At 34.9% G+C, this 19134-nt stretch overlaps 1 protein-coding gene across 1 annotated transcript in view; it reads left to right on the top strand.

Annotated features, from left to right (window-relative positions):
• Nucleotides 1-19134, top strand: part of LOC308655620 (serine/threonine-protein kinase TNNI3K) — a gene marked incomplete at its 5' end in the record, with an annotated part of 300765 nt that overhangs the window by 101050 nt on the left and 180581 nt on the right. Inside the window, 5 exons of the mRNA XM_081305672.1 lie at nucleotides 2399-2537; nucleotides 8825-8969; nucleotides 9044-9148; nucleotides 15841-15935; nucleotides 16525-16674. Of these exons, the coding sequence (XP_081161798.1) occupies nucleotides 2399-2537; nucleotides 8825-8969; nucleotides 9044-9148; nucleotides 15841-15935; nucleotides 16525-16674 (634 nt within the window). The remainder of the gene's footprint in view (nucleotides 1-2398; nucleotides 2538-8824; nucleotides 8970-9043; nucleotides 9149-15840; nucleotides 15936-16524; nucleotides 16675-19134) is intronic.

The following is a 19134-nucleotide window of genomic DNA, read 5'->3' as shown; positions in this document are numbered from 1 at the left end:
TGTCAGTCATTGTCCTAGGCACATTAAGCATATTATCTCATTTGATCCTCACAATGACCCCTGAGTTAAGTTTTATTATCATTTCCTTTTTATCCATGAAGACATTTAGGCTGAAATTAATTTATTTTCTCAAGGTTACCCAGCTAATATAAATAAGATTCTAATTCTAGGTCTCTCTTCCTCTGGACATTAACTCTTTAGTTTATTATATTGCCACTCAACATTAAAAATTCATTATGTATGATAGGGTCAGCTGCCGCAGTCTGGCTGGGCACAAAAATCACGAGCCACTCAAACAGGAACAAACTTTATTTTTGAAACTGCCGCCAATGCCCCATACGCCCCGGGAAAGATTGTCGATCCACACACGCGGTGTTCTCCCGGAACCCCAGAGGAAGTTCCTCCCCCGGAATTCCCTCCTACTGCACTTCCCCAACCAATGGGAAGTCTCCAGGAGTCCTGTAGCAGGCCGAGGTGAACAGCAGGAGTCCAATATCCATATGAATGCAAATCTTAACATAATCATATCATCTCAATGGCTAGCTGGCATCACCTTTCAACCAAAAATGCCATGCATCATATTACTTGGCTGTGGCTCTTAGCATCTCCCCCCTTCTGTTTAATTAAGCAACAAGCAATGTGGCTAGGGACCGTGCCTGTTAGGTTTGTCCAATTCAACATATGGTTCTTACCCATCATCGGAAAACTGACCTCTAGGCGTCAGCCTCCTGTCTTAGGTTGATACCACTGCAATTGGATCATACCCGTCACTGACTACCGGTCCAGCATATAGCCATACTTGTGGATAGGCCTATGCACCAGTGGGGGGGTGAGGTTCTTTGCCTCACCTCTGTTGGCCCCCAAAATTAGACCATCACTAGTAGAAGGGAGGAGGATACAGAAATGCCACGACACCAAGGCAATTGACGGCTCTTTAGGAAAAATTGCAACACTGGTGACACATCAGCTAAGATACGCCAGTACTACCATAATTCGCTGCATCAACAGATAGAGCACAATGCATACAACCGATACATAGTCCAGGCAAGTTTTGTAAGCAGTTCAAAACAGAGGAATCTATCAATATGTCCATTTCCTCCCAAAATAAATCAACTCAGTGATTGAGCATTATTTGTTGAGTTATTATTCATTGATGCATCAGTTTATACAGTTTGTTGTGATAACTATCGAAGAAACTGTATTTTTGTTTCATCTTGTCTTCACTGGCACTGGGATGAAGATAGGAATTCTGACAATGATACTAAAAAAAGTTATGTAACATTCCAACAGGTACTAAGAAAACAATTTTTTGAACAATTTACATTATCCTGAACAGAATTATTAAATATAATGAAAAGGAAAGGTGAAAGTAAACAAACAGATTTGTTAACCTGCTTATTTGTACACATATTAAAACAATCCTCAACAGCTGTTTACCCAATTTAAATTAAACCATTAAAATCATGTGAATAATAAAAAAAATTCGGATCCATTTATTCATGAGCGCTCCTCATATATGATATATGGACATACGCACATACAGACATACAACACAAAACAGAAGTGTGCACACGTAACATACAACACATAAGACAATAGTAAAGGCCTTGTAGCTTTACATAGGTGAAATCTCCATTGCAATGTTTAAAAACTCCACAGTCAAAAAATAAAACTGATCAGAAAAACATTAACCTAGGTCTGTATGAGCTCAAAAATGAAATAGAACTTTATGATGTGGGAAAAAGCAATAATAAAATAGATATTGAAAAAAGCATCCTGGTTAATCACTGTCGCAGATGTAAGAATAGCCAAGCTGGAGCTCTGGATATCAGCTGTTATGGATTTGAGTCAAATTATCTTCTTTTTCTGTAGAAATTGTTTTGGTTAATCTCTCTGGAATCCAAATCGGCTGCTGTTCTCCTTGTGGAAAAACACAAACAGAGCCCCGACTCCAGACAATCACTGGGTCAGGACCTTTCCATTGTGAGGCAAAGATTTGACAAAAGGAAATCTCATATTTCAAAAGCTAGAGGAGTCTCTTGCTTTACTCTGTGGACTTTGGTTTATAACACATGGAGCTGCTGAAGTTCTCTTGAAACCATGAGGATGGTAGTGTGAAGGTGTTGAGCATGGAAGAACAGATAGAAAGAACTTGAATTCTGACAATGTTCTTAAGCTTTTGTATTAATCAACCCTGCAGTTGTTCTGGTTTAGGACTAACTGTTAACTAATCTAATAATAAATTCCTTGTTGTTCAATCTAGTTGAGTTAGTATTTTCTATTATTTTCTGGTGACAATAATCTAAGAGAAAGCTTTATAGAAGTGTTCTTTAATGGTTGAAAGCTTCCCTTTATTATTTGACTCTTTGCATTAATCTCAAGTTAATGGTTCCTTTAGGTAACCCGCCTCCTTTTGAAATTTGGTGCTGATGTAAATGTAAGTGGTGAAGTTGGAGATAGACCTCTACACCTAGCATCTGCAAAGGGATTCTTTAATATTGCAAAACTTCTGATGGAAGATGGAAGCAAAGCAGATGGTAAGATAATATATTTAGGAGAAATTTACTGTCTTTTACTTTATATATACTACTTTACTTGTACTTCTCTTACTAGAGAATAAACTTGAAAATGACTAATCCTCCAGTCATGTGATAATTTGTTCCACAAATGATAATTTATGTTTAAAAATATTCTTATTAAACCTACAAGAGAATCCTTCTCTACATGTTTCAGCTCAGTTCGCAACATATTAGGTGACTTGATAAAGTAAGACATTTTCCTAGGCAAAATTGTTGTTTTTCCTGCTGTTTTCTCAAAGTGACATATAATTTACATATATAAAATTTTTAAATTTTTAGTATAAATACTGAGGAATATTTACTCATGTATACATGTATGCAAAAACCACCCAGATCAAGACACAGAATATTTTTTCACTCAGGTATATTCACTTATTATTTTATCTCAGTAAATAGCCTTAACCACAAAATATCCTCAATATATGGGCATCTATTGCCATAGATCAGTTTTGTCTGTTTTTAAAATTCATATAATTTGTGACAGGTTTCTTCTGCTCACAACTTAATTTCAATAGTTATTCATAATATTGCATAAGTCATACTTTACTTTTTATATTGCTAAAATTAACTTGTTTGAATATGCTACAATTGTTAATATTTCTGATGTTTTGCTCTTACGAATAAAACTACCAACAACATTCTGATCCGAGGTAAAGAAGTCAAAGGAGACACAGAGACAAGATACAGAGGCAAAATAGCTGCTTGTCCAAGCTGCTGGCTTTATTTATATCAATAGGTTACCCTTAGGTCACTGGCATCAGTAGTACATTATTGTTCATTATATCATTAGGCAGGTTACAGAGTTTGCAACATTATGCAGCTTACACCTCAGTTATATACTAAGTTTCTATGTGCAGTGTTAGGAGGTTTGTATAGGTTTCAAGAAAGTCTATTGTTTAAAGTTACTGTTATGTAGACAGTTTCAGGAGCAGTGGAACTTGGTGAAACATTGTGGGTGTCTAACAAGAGTTCCTGTATTTCCAGGAGCTGAGTGTCTGAGATCAAGGTTGAGGCTGATAAGACCCTAGCACAGAGCCTCCTCATGAAGGGCATTACTACAGCAGCTAGGCATCCTGCACAAAGGCCCAGAAACTTTCCCAGGGACTCTGCATGTCACAGCCATGAGTCATCAGAGGCTCCAATCTCAGACACTGCTCTCCCATACTCTGCCACCTCTCTCCACAACCAGAGAAAACTCACTGTCCTGTAAATTTCCACAGTCAGAACATCCAAGTGCTTTTGTGAACATATATGCATTTGTTTTTCTTTAGTACATTTATTGAAATAGAATTGCTTTACTAAGAAGTATGCATATGTTTACATTTTTAGGAAGTTCCCAGACAGTTTTCCAAAATGTTTGTACTACTTTTTAATCCTACAGTAATATATCAGAGTTCCAATAGTTCCCCATTGCCTCTCCAATATTTAATATTATATTAGTATAATTTTATTGAAGATAGAATTTGAATATAATCAATTTGGAAAAAAGGCTTTAGAATATATGGAAGGACTTCAGATTCAATTACTAGAATAGAATCTCTCTTGCCTTTTTATTTTCAAAATTATAAAAATGAATTTTGGAAAGTTGATTAAAAGTAGAGTTATTTAAAAAAAAATTTCCTCACGAACTTTATTTTTTGACACAAATTCACTGAGAGTTACATTTTGCCATTAAATTCTCTCAGGCATATCCAATATTCTTCCATTGACCCCCTAGAGACCTAATTAAAAGCCCAGCTGTAAGAGCTGCTGGCCTTTGCAACAGGAATGATACACATTTCCGAAAGGACATGGTTGTCAAACCTGTAGAACTGCCAGTTCCTTGGTCCAAAATTCAGATTGATATTCAGCTAATAAAGCTAATCGATGATTTTTATCTACTCTAAAAGAAAACAGAAAAGCTCCTATAGACAACTGAAGCAAGAGGCTAGGGCAGTTTCCAGTTTCCATGGTAGAAACAGGCATCACTATTTTGTAAAATACGAGAAGCATAGTTTGCATTGTTTTCTATAAGCTACTGTGCAGTAACACAGGCATCTATGCTATAGATAATGTGTTGTCAAAACACTAGGAACACTGTTACTTGGAGTTTATTTAAGCTGTCTCTTTCATTGTGATAGTTTAGAATAGGCAGAGGTACACCTCTGTGAACCACTGAACACATAATTATGTTTTTGAAACTGCCTTGCTCTTCTAAGGGGTCAAAAACTGCATCACTTTTTCCTTTTATTACCAATGCCAACTTCAGCTTTTTATTCTTCTGCACAACTCCAAAGCTCAGTAGTGTCAAAATGAGTGTCATTTGTCATCAGCGTGTCTCCAGGATCAAAGGACTATTCTGCTTAAAAGGCATTGAAATGTGTAGCGCACCCATACTCTCCCCTTACATACCAGCATCATACAATATAATTTTTAACATCTTCTTTCAGTCTCACACAAGTACTATATGCCTCCTACTCAATCATTTTTTTTAAAAATCAAGAGACAGCATTAATCAAACTTTCAAGTATTTTTATTTCCTCTTGATACACATTTGATATTTAAGCCCCTTTTGCACTTCAACCAATTGCAAAAATAAATAAATAAATAAATAAACCATAAGGTCTACTATGCTGATGGACACTGTACAATACCTATTACCAGTTAGTTCACTTATTCCAAAATGTAGCTAAGCCTCAAGATGATTTACTTTAAATATAGACTTTACCTATGGTAAATGGATGTAAAAGGAAAATTAAATGAATGATCCCAAAAGAAGAACAATTTGAAATCTGGTATTTACAGTATGTTTCCATAGTAACAGAATGTCACAAATAAGAATAAATTCAGGTTACAAAATTGGCCAAAATGTAATGCTGAAAGCAGACTCTTCATTTTAATGTGTTCAAAGGCTGACCTATTCAGTCAGGTATGTTTTAAGTCTCTGGTCTGCTTCTTTTTCTCTGAGGGCAATGAAAAAAGAGAAATATAATACCTCCTAAATGAGGTTGAAAAGGTCAAAATATTACTGGACTTCTTTAAAAAAACTGCAATACAGTCTTCAAAACTTATCATTTTGACATGGTTGAAGATAGAATATTTTAAATTTGGAATTTATTAATTTTTGTCATCTCAGTATTAAATGTTATAGTTATTTTAATAAAAATAGTCCTTCAACATAAATCCAGTTTTACAGAAATTCACACACACAAAAAAAATATTCCTACAATATATTCAGTAAAAAGAGTGTTTTATTTAAAAAAATATATGTTTGGGGGGATATTATACAAATATATTATTAAATATTTATTCAAAACACATATTTTAAGATATTCTGTGATTTTCAGCTATTAAGGGGTTAATGTAAAATTTTTATTTTATCTTTAAGATCAATAATCAATTATTGATTATTTTATCCCACCCACCCATTCAAACATTTTTTTTCTTTTAAAAGATATTACTGAGTACTTACTCTCTTCAGAGTAGAGGACAGGCACTAAATATTTTCCTTATGACAATTTACATATTTTCTTTGTTTGAAAGTCTCCTTTACCTAAGCTTCTCAATAATATATTAAGTTAGAGTAAATATAATATCATTCAGGGGTTCAATTTTCTTGAGGGTTACATATAATAACATATACATATTTAGTCCTTGCAAACTTGTCCATGAAAAAATCTAAGTCAATCACAATGACTGAAGCACAAATAACAGGTACATTCATATAAACCCTGTGTTTGATCCTCTATTTCCTCTGATTTGTCCTTTCAGTTGGTATTTACTTCTTTGATGGGGAGAATGTTAGGTCCACTGCATGTAATTTACCAAGTAGAAAACTTACTTTAAGTCTTAATGATTCAATAGGAGAAAAAGTATTTTGGGTGGAGCTGAGATGACCAAAGGCAAATTATGGACTAATAGAATATTACACTATATTCTACCTTATAATTTTCTGTCTGGACCTCAAGAACTCTTAAATGCCCTTCCAGAGGTCCTGGACTCCAAATTGTTCTCATGCATTGACTCATGCCATTGACTTTCTCTGTGTTCAAAAAGAATGTGAACAAATGAAAGTATCACAAAAAGGAAGACAATTAAAATAATGAGAAACATTCTTCTGTAGGAGATGTGTCTTTCTGAGCTATTTATTAATTTTAAAAAGATTCAAAAATTTATTTTTCTATAACAACCTCAGGAGAAGATCAAGGACTTTGTTGTATATTTTCCTTTGGCTTAAGATCATACAGGACAGGATAATAAGAAAGATTATCAACAAAGTATACAACTAAAGAAGGCCTAAATAATTATGCATTTATTGTTATATGATGATTATACCAATCATAGCCGAAAATTAGATGTAAAATTTTAAAAGTTACTGTTATCTTCCTTGCTTTACCTTCTTATTTTCATTATTTAAAAAGAAATTCATGCCTTCAATTCTTTTGATTCTACAAAGTAAACAAAGAAATCATATAATAAAATAAATAGCTATAAAGTACTTAGTGCAACTGTTTTAATGTTAAAGTATTGAGTTATAAAGTCAGACCCAGAATTTGGTAGTTTAGTGTTTAGTTTTTATTATTTCAATCCTGTAATTACTGACTATTCATTTAAACTATATTTGAGTGTATGGACTCTGCATTTATAAGTTTATTGGTCTTAGAATGTAGGAAAAATTTAAGAGGAAAATTAGGAAACAAAATAACTTATTGAATATCTGTCTACTACGTAATAGGCATAATATTAGATGCTTTCTAACCACATGTTCCTTTAATCCTTTAAGCATCCTGCAACCATGGTGTATTACTTCATCATTACTAATAAAACATCAGTACCTCTAACACCTAGGACAGTGACTGGCTCTATGTGATCATTCAAAACTTATTGAGGGAATAGAGTATCAATCAAGTTTTCTCAAGCATTGGAAGCTAACTCTAATTTAAGCATATTAGGAAAATATTTAAAATGTCAAGCAGCACACAGACTCTTCTCCAGAAAAGGGTAGGTAGGCAGGTTTATAATACAGTGAGGAGCAACTTCCAATGTCACACTACAAAACAAAATCAGTCCTATGAAAACTCATCACCAGCTGTGCTGCACACACATCAACCTTATGCTTGGAAAACCAGCAATGCAAGACACTGAATCTGTAGCTGGAATTGCTATCACTGGAAACTTAATAGAACTATTGCCACCACTACTACATTGCCAGGATAGATTAGGCCCTGTTTAATGTGTCATCAGCTCCACTGTATCCAAAGAGCCTGATATGGTATGTTGATTGGAAGAAACTATAAATAATTGTCCAAACTAGCACACTGTTGAGAATGAAAGGGTCATGTTAAGAATTATCCCAGGACAACAACTCCCTATATTGTCCCCCTTTCCTAATCTTGGCCCTAAATACAAAATAATCTTAGAAAACACATTTTCAGATTCTGTGTTGGAACACTGTCTTAGCCTGTACTTGCAGTATAGGGCATTTCCCAAATACAAAAAGCTGTCATGAAGCTGGTTGGGCAAAGCCAAGAGCAAATTCCCACTACTGAGTGAATGAATGAATTTTATGTAACTTGTCTATGTTAACATGTTTAATTAGGTCTGTGTCCTCTAAAGTGTGGGTATATATACACATTCACACACACACTCACACACACACATATATACACACAATATATATATATATATATATATATATATATATATATATATATATATATATTTCCCACAATAACATGCCCTGTATATTGAAGTATAGAGACTCTCAAACTCTCAACTGAGGATATACATCAGGACCTCCTAAACAATGTTGTAAACAAACAAATTGCCAGGTTCTACAAATAATCTGCTGAACCAAAAATATCTGGGTTTAGTTCTTTGGCTAGAATCTGTAATTTTTGACATCCTATATAGGAAAAACAAAATCAATTCAAAAGGATATATGTGTGGAGATAAGGCCACAAGTATCTTTTGGATGCTTATTAGTTTCCTGAACAATCTATCGTGTAAGGTATATTTGATTAGATGCATTCCACAGAATTTATGGGAGCTAGGAGAAAGTCTATTTAATGTGATAATAGGCAATAGAATAGAATTACAACTTTTTAAATTTGTTGCACTTAATTTCCTCTATTATTATCATTAATTGGCAATTTCCAGGAGTCTCTCAGGCACTTACAAAATGTCCACAGCCTAGTATATATGATGGCTGTGATATATACAGTGGATTCCAGATAATGTATCTATTGCTTTCTTGCTGGTGACAGTGAATGCTCAGGATAATGAAGACCACGTCCCACTCCATTTCTGTTCTCGATTCGGACACCATGATATAGTGAAGTACCTGCTCCAAAGTGATTTGGAAGTTCAGCCTCATGTTGTTAATATCTATGGAGATACCCCTTTGCACCTGTGAGTATTAGATAGAATTCCATAGGTCCTATGAGACATGTATTTACTTATCAAAATATTTTCTTCAAATCTAGGGCATGCTACAATGGCAAATTTGAAGTTGTTAAGGAAATCATTCAAATAACGGGAACAGAAAGTCTGACTAAGGAAAACATCTTCAGTGAAACAGCTTTTCACAGGTAAAAGTATATTTATGTGCAATAGCCACTAAACTTAGCTGACACCTGACAGCACCTGAAGTTGTGTACATAAAGCAAGAACAAATAGTGGCAGATGTTGCAATCAGAAAGTGATAGCACAGGTAAGGCAGAGGATGAGAAGCCCAAGCTAGATGAACAGAAGAAAAGGTGGAGGCAGATGCTGCCATCAGCATAACAGATTGGGTTGCAGCCAGATGCTGTGTTCCTGGATGCTGCCACAAAGACAGGGACTAATGTTGCCAAGGCAACAGGCATATCAACATCTGTAAGCATATTGCTTCTATTCCTTTCTCTGTGGAATGCTGCCAAAAGGGGCTGTGCCCATAATCCTCCTCCAACAAGAATCTCATTACCAGAATTCATCAGCATCAAATGTGACACTTTTTTTCCTTGCTACTTAAACCTTATGTGCAAATATGTCTACCTATCGAAGACATCCATATGTCAGTCTGTAAAAGCCTAGTCAGGATGACTACTGAGATACCTAAGGTGGTATTAGTTATTTTCTAGGAATCCATGAGAGCTCTATAGTATACTCTAGGAAAGCACAGTAAAGGATCAGCTCTGTTTGGAAATGTTGTAAAAGAACAACAACAAAAAAAGTTTTGGTCAGCTTTTTCATCACTGTGGCCAAAGACTCAAGAGAACAATATAGAGGAGAAGGAAATAATTATTTTGGCTCATGGTTTCAGAGTTTCAGTCCATAGTCAGCCAACTACATAGTTCTAGGCCAGAGGTGAGGCAGATATGGCAGAGTGGTGCAGCAGAGGAAAGTAGCTGAGGGTATGAAAACCAGGAAGGAGAGGGAGAGACAGACGGACAGACAGAGCACTCTGCTCACCAGGGACAAAATATAAACCCCAGATGACTGCCCCAGTGACCTACTTCTTCCTTCACACCCTACCTGCCTACTTTTATAATGCAGTTAATCCATTCAAGTGGATTAATGTGCTGATTAGGTTAATTTTATCATAAACCACCTCCAAATTTTTTTGCATTGTCTCACAGGTGAACTTTTGAGGGAGATCTCTTATGTAAACCATAACAAAGAAGGAGAAAAATAAATTGCTAATAATTCAGAGCCAAAGCAGCTCCCTAAAACAAAAGTGTAAGATTTATAAAATTTATAGCCTTCATTTTTCAAGTTTGCAATTTTGCTATAAAAATAACAATAGTAATTTGAATGTAATAAATCTTGAATATAAGGTCATTTAACTACATATTACATATTTCTTAGATAATTTGTAACCTCTCAATAGGTACCTGGGACTAAGTTGTTCTTTTCATAATGTTTGTATTGCACTGATAAATAATATAAATAAGGAGACTCTTGTTCATACTAAACTAAAATTAAATTTAGGCTTCTACATCAAACTTCAACCTATTAAATTACACATGGAATTAAATATTTTTTTAAATCAATCACAGAGATTGGCCAAAAGGGGAGTTAAGAAAACTACCATTTATGGAGAAGTGACTATATGACTGATGATTTATATCTATTATTTTATTTAATCTTCCTAACCCATTTTATAAAGGGGGAGAATATTGAAACTCAAGGAAACTAAATAACTTGACAAAGGTTCTTATGGCTAGAAAATAATGTAGTAAATGTCTAACTTAAAATGACTAACTTAAAATCCTGTGCTTTTTGCATATCTTCATGTTCTAGTACCAGAATGTTTTGTTTGTTTTCTATACACTTGGTAACAGAACAGATGCAAAAACTCTTCAGATCATACCTTCAGTCAAAATGGATCAGTGGGATCTGTCCCTGAAGGGGAAAATTGGCAGAACTGATATGTACGCATCACTGGTATCCTCTTTCCATGTTAGGTCATGCCTGTTATGGCTGACACCTCAGGCTAGTTTTCAAATCATTTTGCTACCCCATGCACATGAATTGGAACCAACTGCAATCAGAGGGTGACTGTCACTTCCAGGAGGTTGTCTATATGAGATTTGTGAAGTGAGTTAAAAGTATGAACCCAACTGTTTTATTTTGTGTAAGCCTGCGGTGACTAGGAATAACAGATTAATATTTTTATTCTTTTTATTATAAGCACAGACTTATAAAAGGAACTCCTTTTACATGAGAAATGTACTATGAATACAAATTTTTCTTTTCACAAATCAGTGCTTTGCACATAAGAATCACTTATATATTTATTATTGCTTTTATTTTATTTTTTGTAGTTATAGATGAACACAATACCTTTATTTTACTTATTTATTTTTATGTGGTGTTGATGATCGAACCCAATGCTTCACATGTGCTAGGCAAGCATTCTATCACTGAGCTGTTATTATTTTTATATGTGTACTTATTCAAAAATATATGTATATGCATACATATATAATACATACACTGTGTGTACATGTGTGCATAAGTGTGTGTGTATTTATAAATATTTAATAATACACACACACACACACATGTTATAGTTTGGATCTAGAATGCCCTCCAAAGGCTCATGTGTTGTAAACTTGATTCCTGGTCAGTGGTGCTATTGGGAGATGGTGGAAGGAAAATGTAGGTGTTGGAGCCTGTTTGGAGGAAGAAGGTCACTGGGGGCATTTCCTTAAAGGGTATATCTGTCCCTGGTTCCTTCCTATTTTTTCCACTTTTTCCCTTCATCCTGGTCTCCATTAGGCGAAAAACTCTGTTTTGCCAAATTGTTCTCTCTATAATGTTCTTTCTTACCATAGGCCCATAGTGGTGGGATCAAGTGTCTATGGACTGAAACAGTGAGACAAAATAAATCTCATCTTTTAAATTGTTTATATAAAAATATAAACAACAGAAAATTGATACTGAGAAGTGGGTCATTGCTTTGACTATACCTGACAATATGTTTGGAATTGGTTACTGGGAGAAGTTTAGAAATGTTTGAGGAAGAAAGCTTAGAACATTGTAAGGAGAAATTAATAGACAATTCTGACGTGAGCTCAGAACACCAGAATGCTAGGAGGAATGTGGATAGTAAAGCCAGTGATGAGGTTTTAGATGAGAAAGAGTATTCTACTGGGAATGGAACTAGAGAACATGTGTTTTACATTCTGGCAACAAACTTGTCAACATTTTGTTCATGCCTTGAGAACATATGTGAAGCTGAACTTAAGTAATGGAATAGTTTGTCTGGCAGAAGATTTTTCAAGGCAACACAGCATAAAGGTAGAGGCATGGGTATGTATAACTGCTTTACACAAGGTTTTCAGCAATATTTGGGAGCAAAAATCAGAGAAAAAGGACTTTAAAATTTGTAGTTTGGCAAAAAAAAAAAAAAAAAAAGCATACGTAAAAATGGAGCCAAGGAAGGTGTTCTTGCTAAAGAGATTAGCACTACTAAAAAGAAGTCAAGTACTTTGTACCAGTATGATAAGAAAGGTAGATTAAGAGCTTCTCAGGAATTGATGCCACCCACCCACTGCAGGCTGAAGGGTGTAAAACTATAAACTAATTTCAAAGACTTTGCTTTGAGAATGTATAACTAGGCCCCCATCTCATACTGGGATACCTACAAAGTTATTTCCCCAGGATTCATTTTATTGTGCTTAGTCATTCAGGTACCTGATGCAGCTATGGCATAGGTGGCAGACCTTGGTGTCATCTGAATGGTGCTGGTTTGGCAGGTATGCAAAATGCAAGACTTGTGGAGTCACTCAGATTTCAAAAGGGAGTCTGGGAAGCCAGGCAGTGTGTGGAAGTTCAGAATCCCTGTGTTAGTCTCTGGTAGAGCAATATATGAAGCTTTGAGAGTGAAGAAAAAGCTGCAATAGAAGCCCCAGGAAATTAGAGATATCAGGAATGTGGAATGTCTGCTGAGCAAAGATATAGACAACAAGCAGAGGCAGCTCAAGAGAGTGACCATGTCTGTTGCAGATGGTAAGGCAGATGCCTAAGACCTTTGGAATTCACATCCTACCATCACATACCCTAGATGCAGGATGTGGATCTATAGGATACAATACTTGCCTTACTGGGCTGTCTTGTTACTATGGTCTGATTCTTCCTTGGTAATCCATCCCTTCTGTTTAGAATGGGAATGTTTACCCAGTGTCATCATATGTTAAAGTACATAATTTGATTTCTTATTTTTATATGGATTACAGATAAGAATTTGCCTTAGGATTTAGATAATACTTTGATCAATGCTGTAACTGCTAAGACTTTGGGGACTCTTGCATATGGATTGAGTGCATTTTGCATTATGAGAGGATATGAGCTTTGGGGGATGGAGATAGACTATTAGAGTTTGGATCTGGAATGTCCTCCAGAGGCTCTTGTGTTGAGGGCCTAGATCCTTCAACATGGAGGTGCTATTTGCAGGTGGTGGAAATTTTAGGAGGTAGGGAATAGTTTGAGGAAGTATGTCACTGGAGTGTGTCCTTGAAGAGTTTATCTTGTCTCCATTTACTTCCTTTCTCTCTCTTTCTCTTTCTTTACCCCCTGGCTAATTTAAGGTGAGCAACTCTGCTCTCCCACCTGCTCCCCACCATAATGTTCTGCCTCTGCAGGCCCACAGCAATGGGGCCACATGAACATGAACTGAAATCTCTGAAACTGTGATCCAAAATAAATCTTTGATCTTTAGAGTTATTTTTTTAGGAGTTTTATCACAGTAATGGAAAGTTACTAATATAATACATATGTATGCATATATGCAAACATATACACACATAAATTACACACATATATGCATATATTCAAAATTTATCATTTCCTGCAAGTAGTTACTTTGAAAATAAACAATAAAGTACTTCAGACAATGACTGTTATATATGTAGTGTTATGGGTCATATTTATAATGAAAATTGTTAATGGGATGATATATTGCACTGAGATAGTTGCTTTCTATTTATTAAATTATCCAAGAAGAGTTATTAAAGATCTGCCTTGTGTTGATGCTAGAAGGGACATTAAAATGACAGGATATCTTTCATCCTTAAAGGAACCATGAGCTTTTGGTAAAAAAAAAAAAAAGTGTGTCTATTACCATAATGCAATGTGACAAGTGCCATAAGACTGAATGACAAAGGAGCAGAAGAGACAGTAATGATTCTGCCTTTGTTCATGAGAAGATTTTGCAGAGGGAGCAATAGTTTAGAAGATGTATGAAAGATGAGTGGTATTTATTAAACAATATGTCTTGGCCAACACCCTCTTAGGAAGAGGAAATAGTAAGATCCTATGCTATGAACTACCTCTTTTTCTAGAACCAAGTCCCTGCAACTTCCATTAGCCATGATTAAATGGGTCTCTGCTTCATATTAGTTTCCTCCAGTTACCTATGATATACCTCATAGCTGTCCAGGCTTTGGAAGTAGAATCTTGCTAGTGAACACAAAAAGCAGATGTATGAGGGAAATTATAGGAAAAGAAAGTCTGTGAGAATTACTAGTCAATGAATAAAAGCTAATAGTCATTATTAGGCATAATTTATTTATATTACACAAAATATTTTTTCTATCAGCTTTTTCAGTAAACAGTAGAAATTAGAATTTCAATTAAATAGTTCAACAAATCTAGTTGTAAATTTTATCTATAAAAATCATATCTCCTTTAGGTCCTTAACTATGTTAATTTTTTTCTCCCAATGAAAAGAGCAGATCATGGACATCCTTTCCAGCTTGTAATGTGATTCCATAAGCTTTAATTCATTTGGAATTTCAGCAACAATATGGTAAATAGAGGAGGTATTATCTATCATCATGTAGAACAGGTGTGAAAACTATAAAATTCAAGAAGTCTAAGGATTTTTTCCAGGTACTCTGGCTAGTATATGGAGGATTTCTGGACTTTGAGTCCACAACCAAAGCTCCCATAGTAAAATGACAGCTAAGAGATCTTAACTTCTGGTCAAGGAATTCTTCCGATATTTGACAGGTTTCCTAGGGAATAATTTCAAAATATGACCTGATATGGCAACAGCTCTCAGGACCCTCCTGAATTCCATATTTCATTGTTATGCAGAATAATTTTTAGGTTAAAGTTGAACTAATAACACAGGAAATACTTGATTCAAAAGTTCTATAAATTTTACACAACTTCTTTACTTCACTGCAGATTTGAAAATCTTCAAGATTTTATCACTGTATGTTCTTATTTTTATTTACCATTGTCATACAATGCTTACTTATTTTTTAGTATCTCTCCTCTTACCTTCCTTCCTCCCTTCTTTGTCTCTTTGGCACTTTTATTTACACATCAGCATCTAGATTTTCCTGGGTTAATCAAGGCTGTATATGTTTCCTATGGCTGCCACAACAAAATACCACACAGGCCAGATAGGTTAAACCACAGAAATGTATTGCCTCATGGTTCAAGAGGCTACAAGTACGAGATTAAGATGTCAGCAAGGTTGGCTTCCTCTGGAGCCCCCACCTCTTTTCTTGACTTCTAGCTACTTTCACACTGTGACTTCACGTATTCATCCCTCAGACTGTCATTATCTGTTATAATCTCCTCTTCTTATTAAGACACCAGTTTCATTGGATCTGTACCTACACTCGTGACCCCATTTTAACATATTAACTCTTTAGATACAGTATCCCTAAATGAAGTCAGAATCTGGAGTTAAGGGAATTAGAGCTTCAACCTGTACATTGGGAGGGACCATCACTCAGCCCATAGAAAGGTCTTCTATTTTCCTTATTTTGTACTTTTGCAGTGCTTGTACCTATGGAAAGAGCATTGATCTGGTTAAATTTCTTCTTGATCAGAATGTGGTAAATATCAATCACCAAGGAAGAGATGGCCACACAGGTATGACTGGGGTAAGAACATCCCTTGTTTGAGGTGCTTATCAATGGTCTAGAACAGTGGTGTGCCAAGGGGGAATGGGCCCTAAATGTGGTCAACTCCAGTGCGGATGGATATTGTATCAACTGACATCATTTAGCATTGATGGTAAATAGTAATAATAAAAAAAACATATTAAATTTTGGTCAGCTTGATGGTTGTGTTATCTATAGTCAATGTACTCTCTTCTGGTCTTTACCAGAGACTAACCATGCTACCCTGCTTTGTTTGGGTAGTGAAAATAATTCTTGAGAATCTTCATTCTTTTTCTTCTATAAAGATACTAACATTCATTCTTGATAATACTGTAGGTGTACAAATATTAAAAAATAATTCTGAGCAAAATACAGTCTATATAGATTGACTAGTATAGAATATTTCTTTTGCTTACTGTATGTTTCCTCCATAATAAAATTAATTCATTACCAGGTATATCAACCATTGCTTTCTGTCTCTGAAAACAATGTTGTTATGTGGTGACAACTGCCTTTTGAAAATCAAAATGTAGTTTTCTTCCTTTCTCCTTTCATCCTTTTATTCTTTTCTATTACAGGATTACACTCTGCTTGCTACCACGGTCACATTCGCCTGGTTCAGTTCTTACTGGATAATGGAGCTGATATGAATCTAGTAGCTTGTGATCCCAGCAGGTCTAGTGGTGAAAAAGATGAGCAGACATGTTTGATGTGGGCTTATGAAAAGGGTATATTTTTAATCATTGCATCTCTATAGTGACACATTGAACTGTGTGCATAGATTATGTCAATGCATCAATAATTCCTTTGCTTGCAAGACATGTACATGCTCGTTTCTTCTGTAGATTGTATTGGAGTCTCTGGAGATTTGGATCAGAGACCAATAGACCATCATTAGAGAAACCAACTCCTGCACTGCAGATAAGCTGAAGGCATTCTCAGTATTGATACACTGAAAAAGAGAATGAGCTACTGCATTTCTAGGTGCTAACTTGTGGTAGGAAATGATAAAAGAGTGGAATTAGAGCTGATCTTTATCTCTCTTTTAGGGGAATTTTGATGTGGATTCAAATTTAAAACACAAACAAATATAAAGAAAAAAAATAGGAGTATATCAGAGTAAACCCTGTTGATAGTGCCTGTGCTAGAAAAATGTAAGGGAGCCATGATTTGTATTTAGGTATTAACTTATTTGAACTCAAAGCAGTGAGAACTTGGGATCTGGTGTGAGAACACCTGGGTTTATATCAAGTCATATTTTGTGACCTTGTGTAAATTATTTAATCTTTCTAGGATCATTTTTTCATTGCAAAATGTAGGTAACAACTCCAACTTCACAAGATTGCAAATATTAAATGTGATAATATGCACAAATTGCTTAGATCAGTGGCTGCACAAAATAAGCACCTAATAGTATTTTAGTAGTGATATAAGTGGTAGATTTTGTAGTAGGTCAGAAATAAAGATGATTGATAACAAATTCTTTATTTCAAGGGAAAGGTAACTAGAGACATTCAGAAGTGAAACACCATCTTTGTTATTGATATTTAAGACATATTATACAACATAAGTAAGCTCTGCATATGCACATAAGTTCCTAAGGTGTTTAGATTCCTCAGGTGAGATGAGACAGTATTACTGTAATTGAAATTATGTAGTTATGACTGAATACTGTATAATTAAGATTTTTATGAAACAGTTTACTTATTATGTTAACTTTGATGTCTACATTTTTAGGATGCTTAAAGTATGAAAAGAAATATATTTCTTTGTTTTAATGATATAAACATATAAGGCCATGCTAAGCTATAAGATTTCTTAGCCTACTAAGATGAACCTATCTGAATCTCCTCTGGTTAAAGTAGGATATGAAAATCCATCAATGAAAAGGGACATTGATTTTGGTCAATGGAAATGGGGAGTCATTTTAAGTATGTAAACAAAAAGGGAAAACATACAGATCTGAAAGCTGCCAGTGAAAAAATGATATAGGAGTTACTTTAATAAAGACAAAATAATAAACATGGAATCATAAATAATAAGACAGTTATAGATCTGCTATCCTTTTGTTTTTACTTTTTGAGTATTGGATAAATACAAGTATATCCACCTTTGCACATATTGTTCTGCTCAACTCAATTAACTTTTACAACCTGAACCTACCCTGAACACAGATGATGAATGTGAACATGACCAGTACCCTAGAAGCCCCACTTACATTATCTTTCAATCTCTCCCCAAAGGAGTGTACACTGCCTTCTGACATAGTTTTTCTTCTTTCTGAACTTTATATAATAGAATGCAATGGTCTGGCTTCTTTTGGCCAACAGTTTATGAGATTAATCCTTATTGCAGGATGTTGTAGACTGTTTATTCTTACTGTTCATAGGATAATGTTTTGTGACTAGATCAGTGGCTGCACAAAATAAGCAATATACTTATTCATTCTGCTATCCATGGCCGTTTGGATATTTTCCAATTCGGGGCTGTTAAAAATACTGTCCTATGAACATCCATATACATGTATACTGTGCATTTCTTTTGATGGATATATTATTGCATTTTTGTTAGGTACAAAGAATTTCTCCTTTGTGTTAAAAATAATTCTAGGTAGCTTGATATTTTAAGTATCAGCTGGAAAATCTTAAATATTCTGAAGCCTTAGGAGGCCTGACTAAGTTCTACTTACCCAAAGCATTACATTTATTCAAGTGATTCTCAGACAGCATCTCTAAAGAAATGTGAGTTTCAGAGTAAGACTGTTTACAAAGCATTAGTCTTCCGGAAGGCAGCTCAGAAATTGCTGCTGCAGCTATCTCTTCACAGGGTTTGACTTTGTTTGTTTCTAGTTGATTGAGAGTGATAGTTGAAAACTGGCTTTACTTTTATTTTTTTGTGGAATTCCACACCTTACAAAACAATGAATCATTGTATAAACTCCTAAGATTTCCTGCCAAGCCACGGCAAAAATGCTTTAGAGGACTTGCCCACTGATCTCTGCAACATATGCCATATTTGTCACCTTTATTTGTTCATCTAATGTGCCAAGCATCAGAGTTGGATTCCATTATTACTATGAATTTTAACAAATTGAATGTTAGTACCCAGGAGACATATGGATATTTTACATATGTTCTAGGGCAAAGCAAGTCAAACCAGCAAAATGAAATTACTGCTATTTTCTCTTG

The sequence above is a fragment of the Spermophilus citellus genome, assembly GCF_964194105.1.
Source record: "Spermophilus citellus genome assembly, chromosome: 9".
NCBI lineage: Eukaryota > Metazoa > Chordata > Mammalia > Rodentia > Sciuridae > Spermophilus > Spermophilus citellus.
Note: the sequence above shows the minus strand (reverse complement) of the source record. Positions and strands in the feature narration are given on the sequence as shown.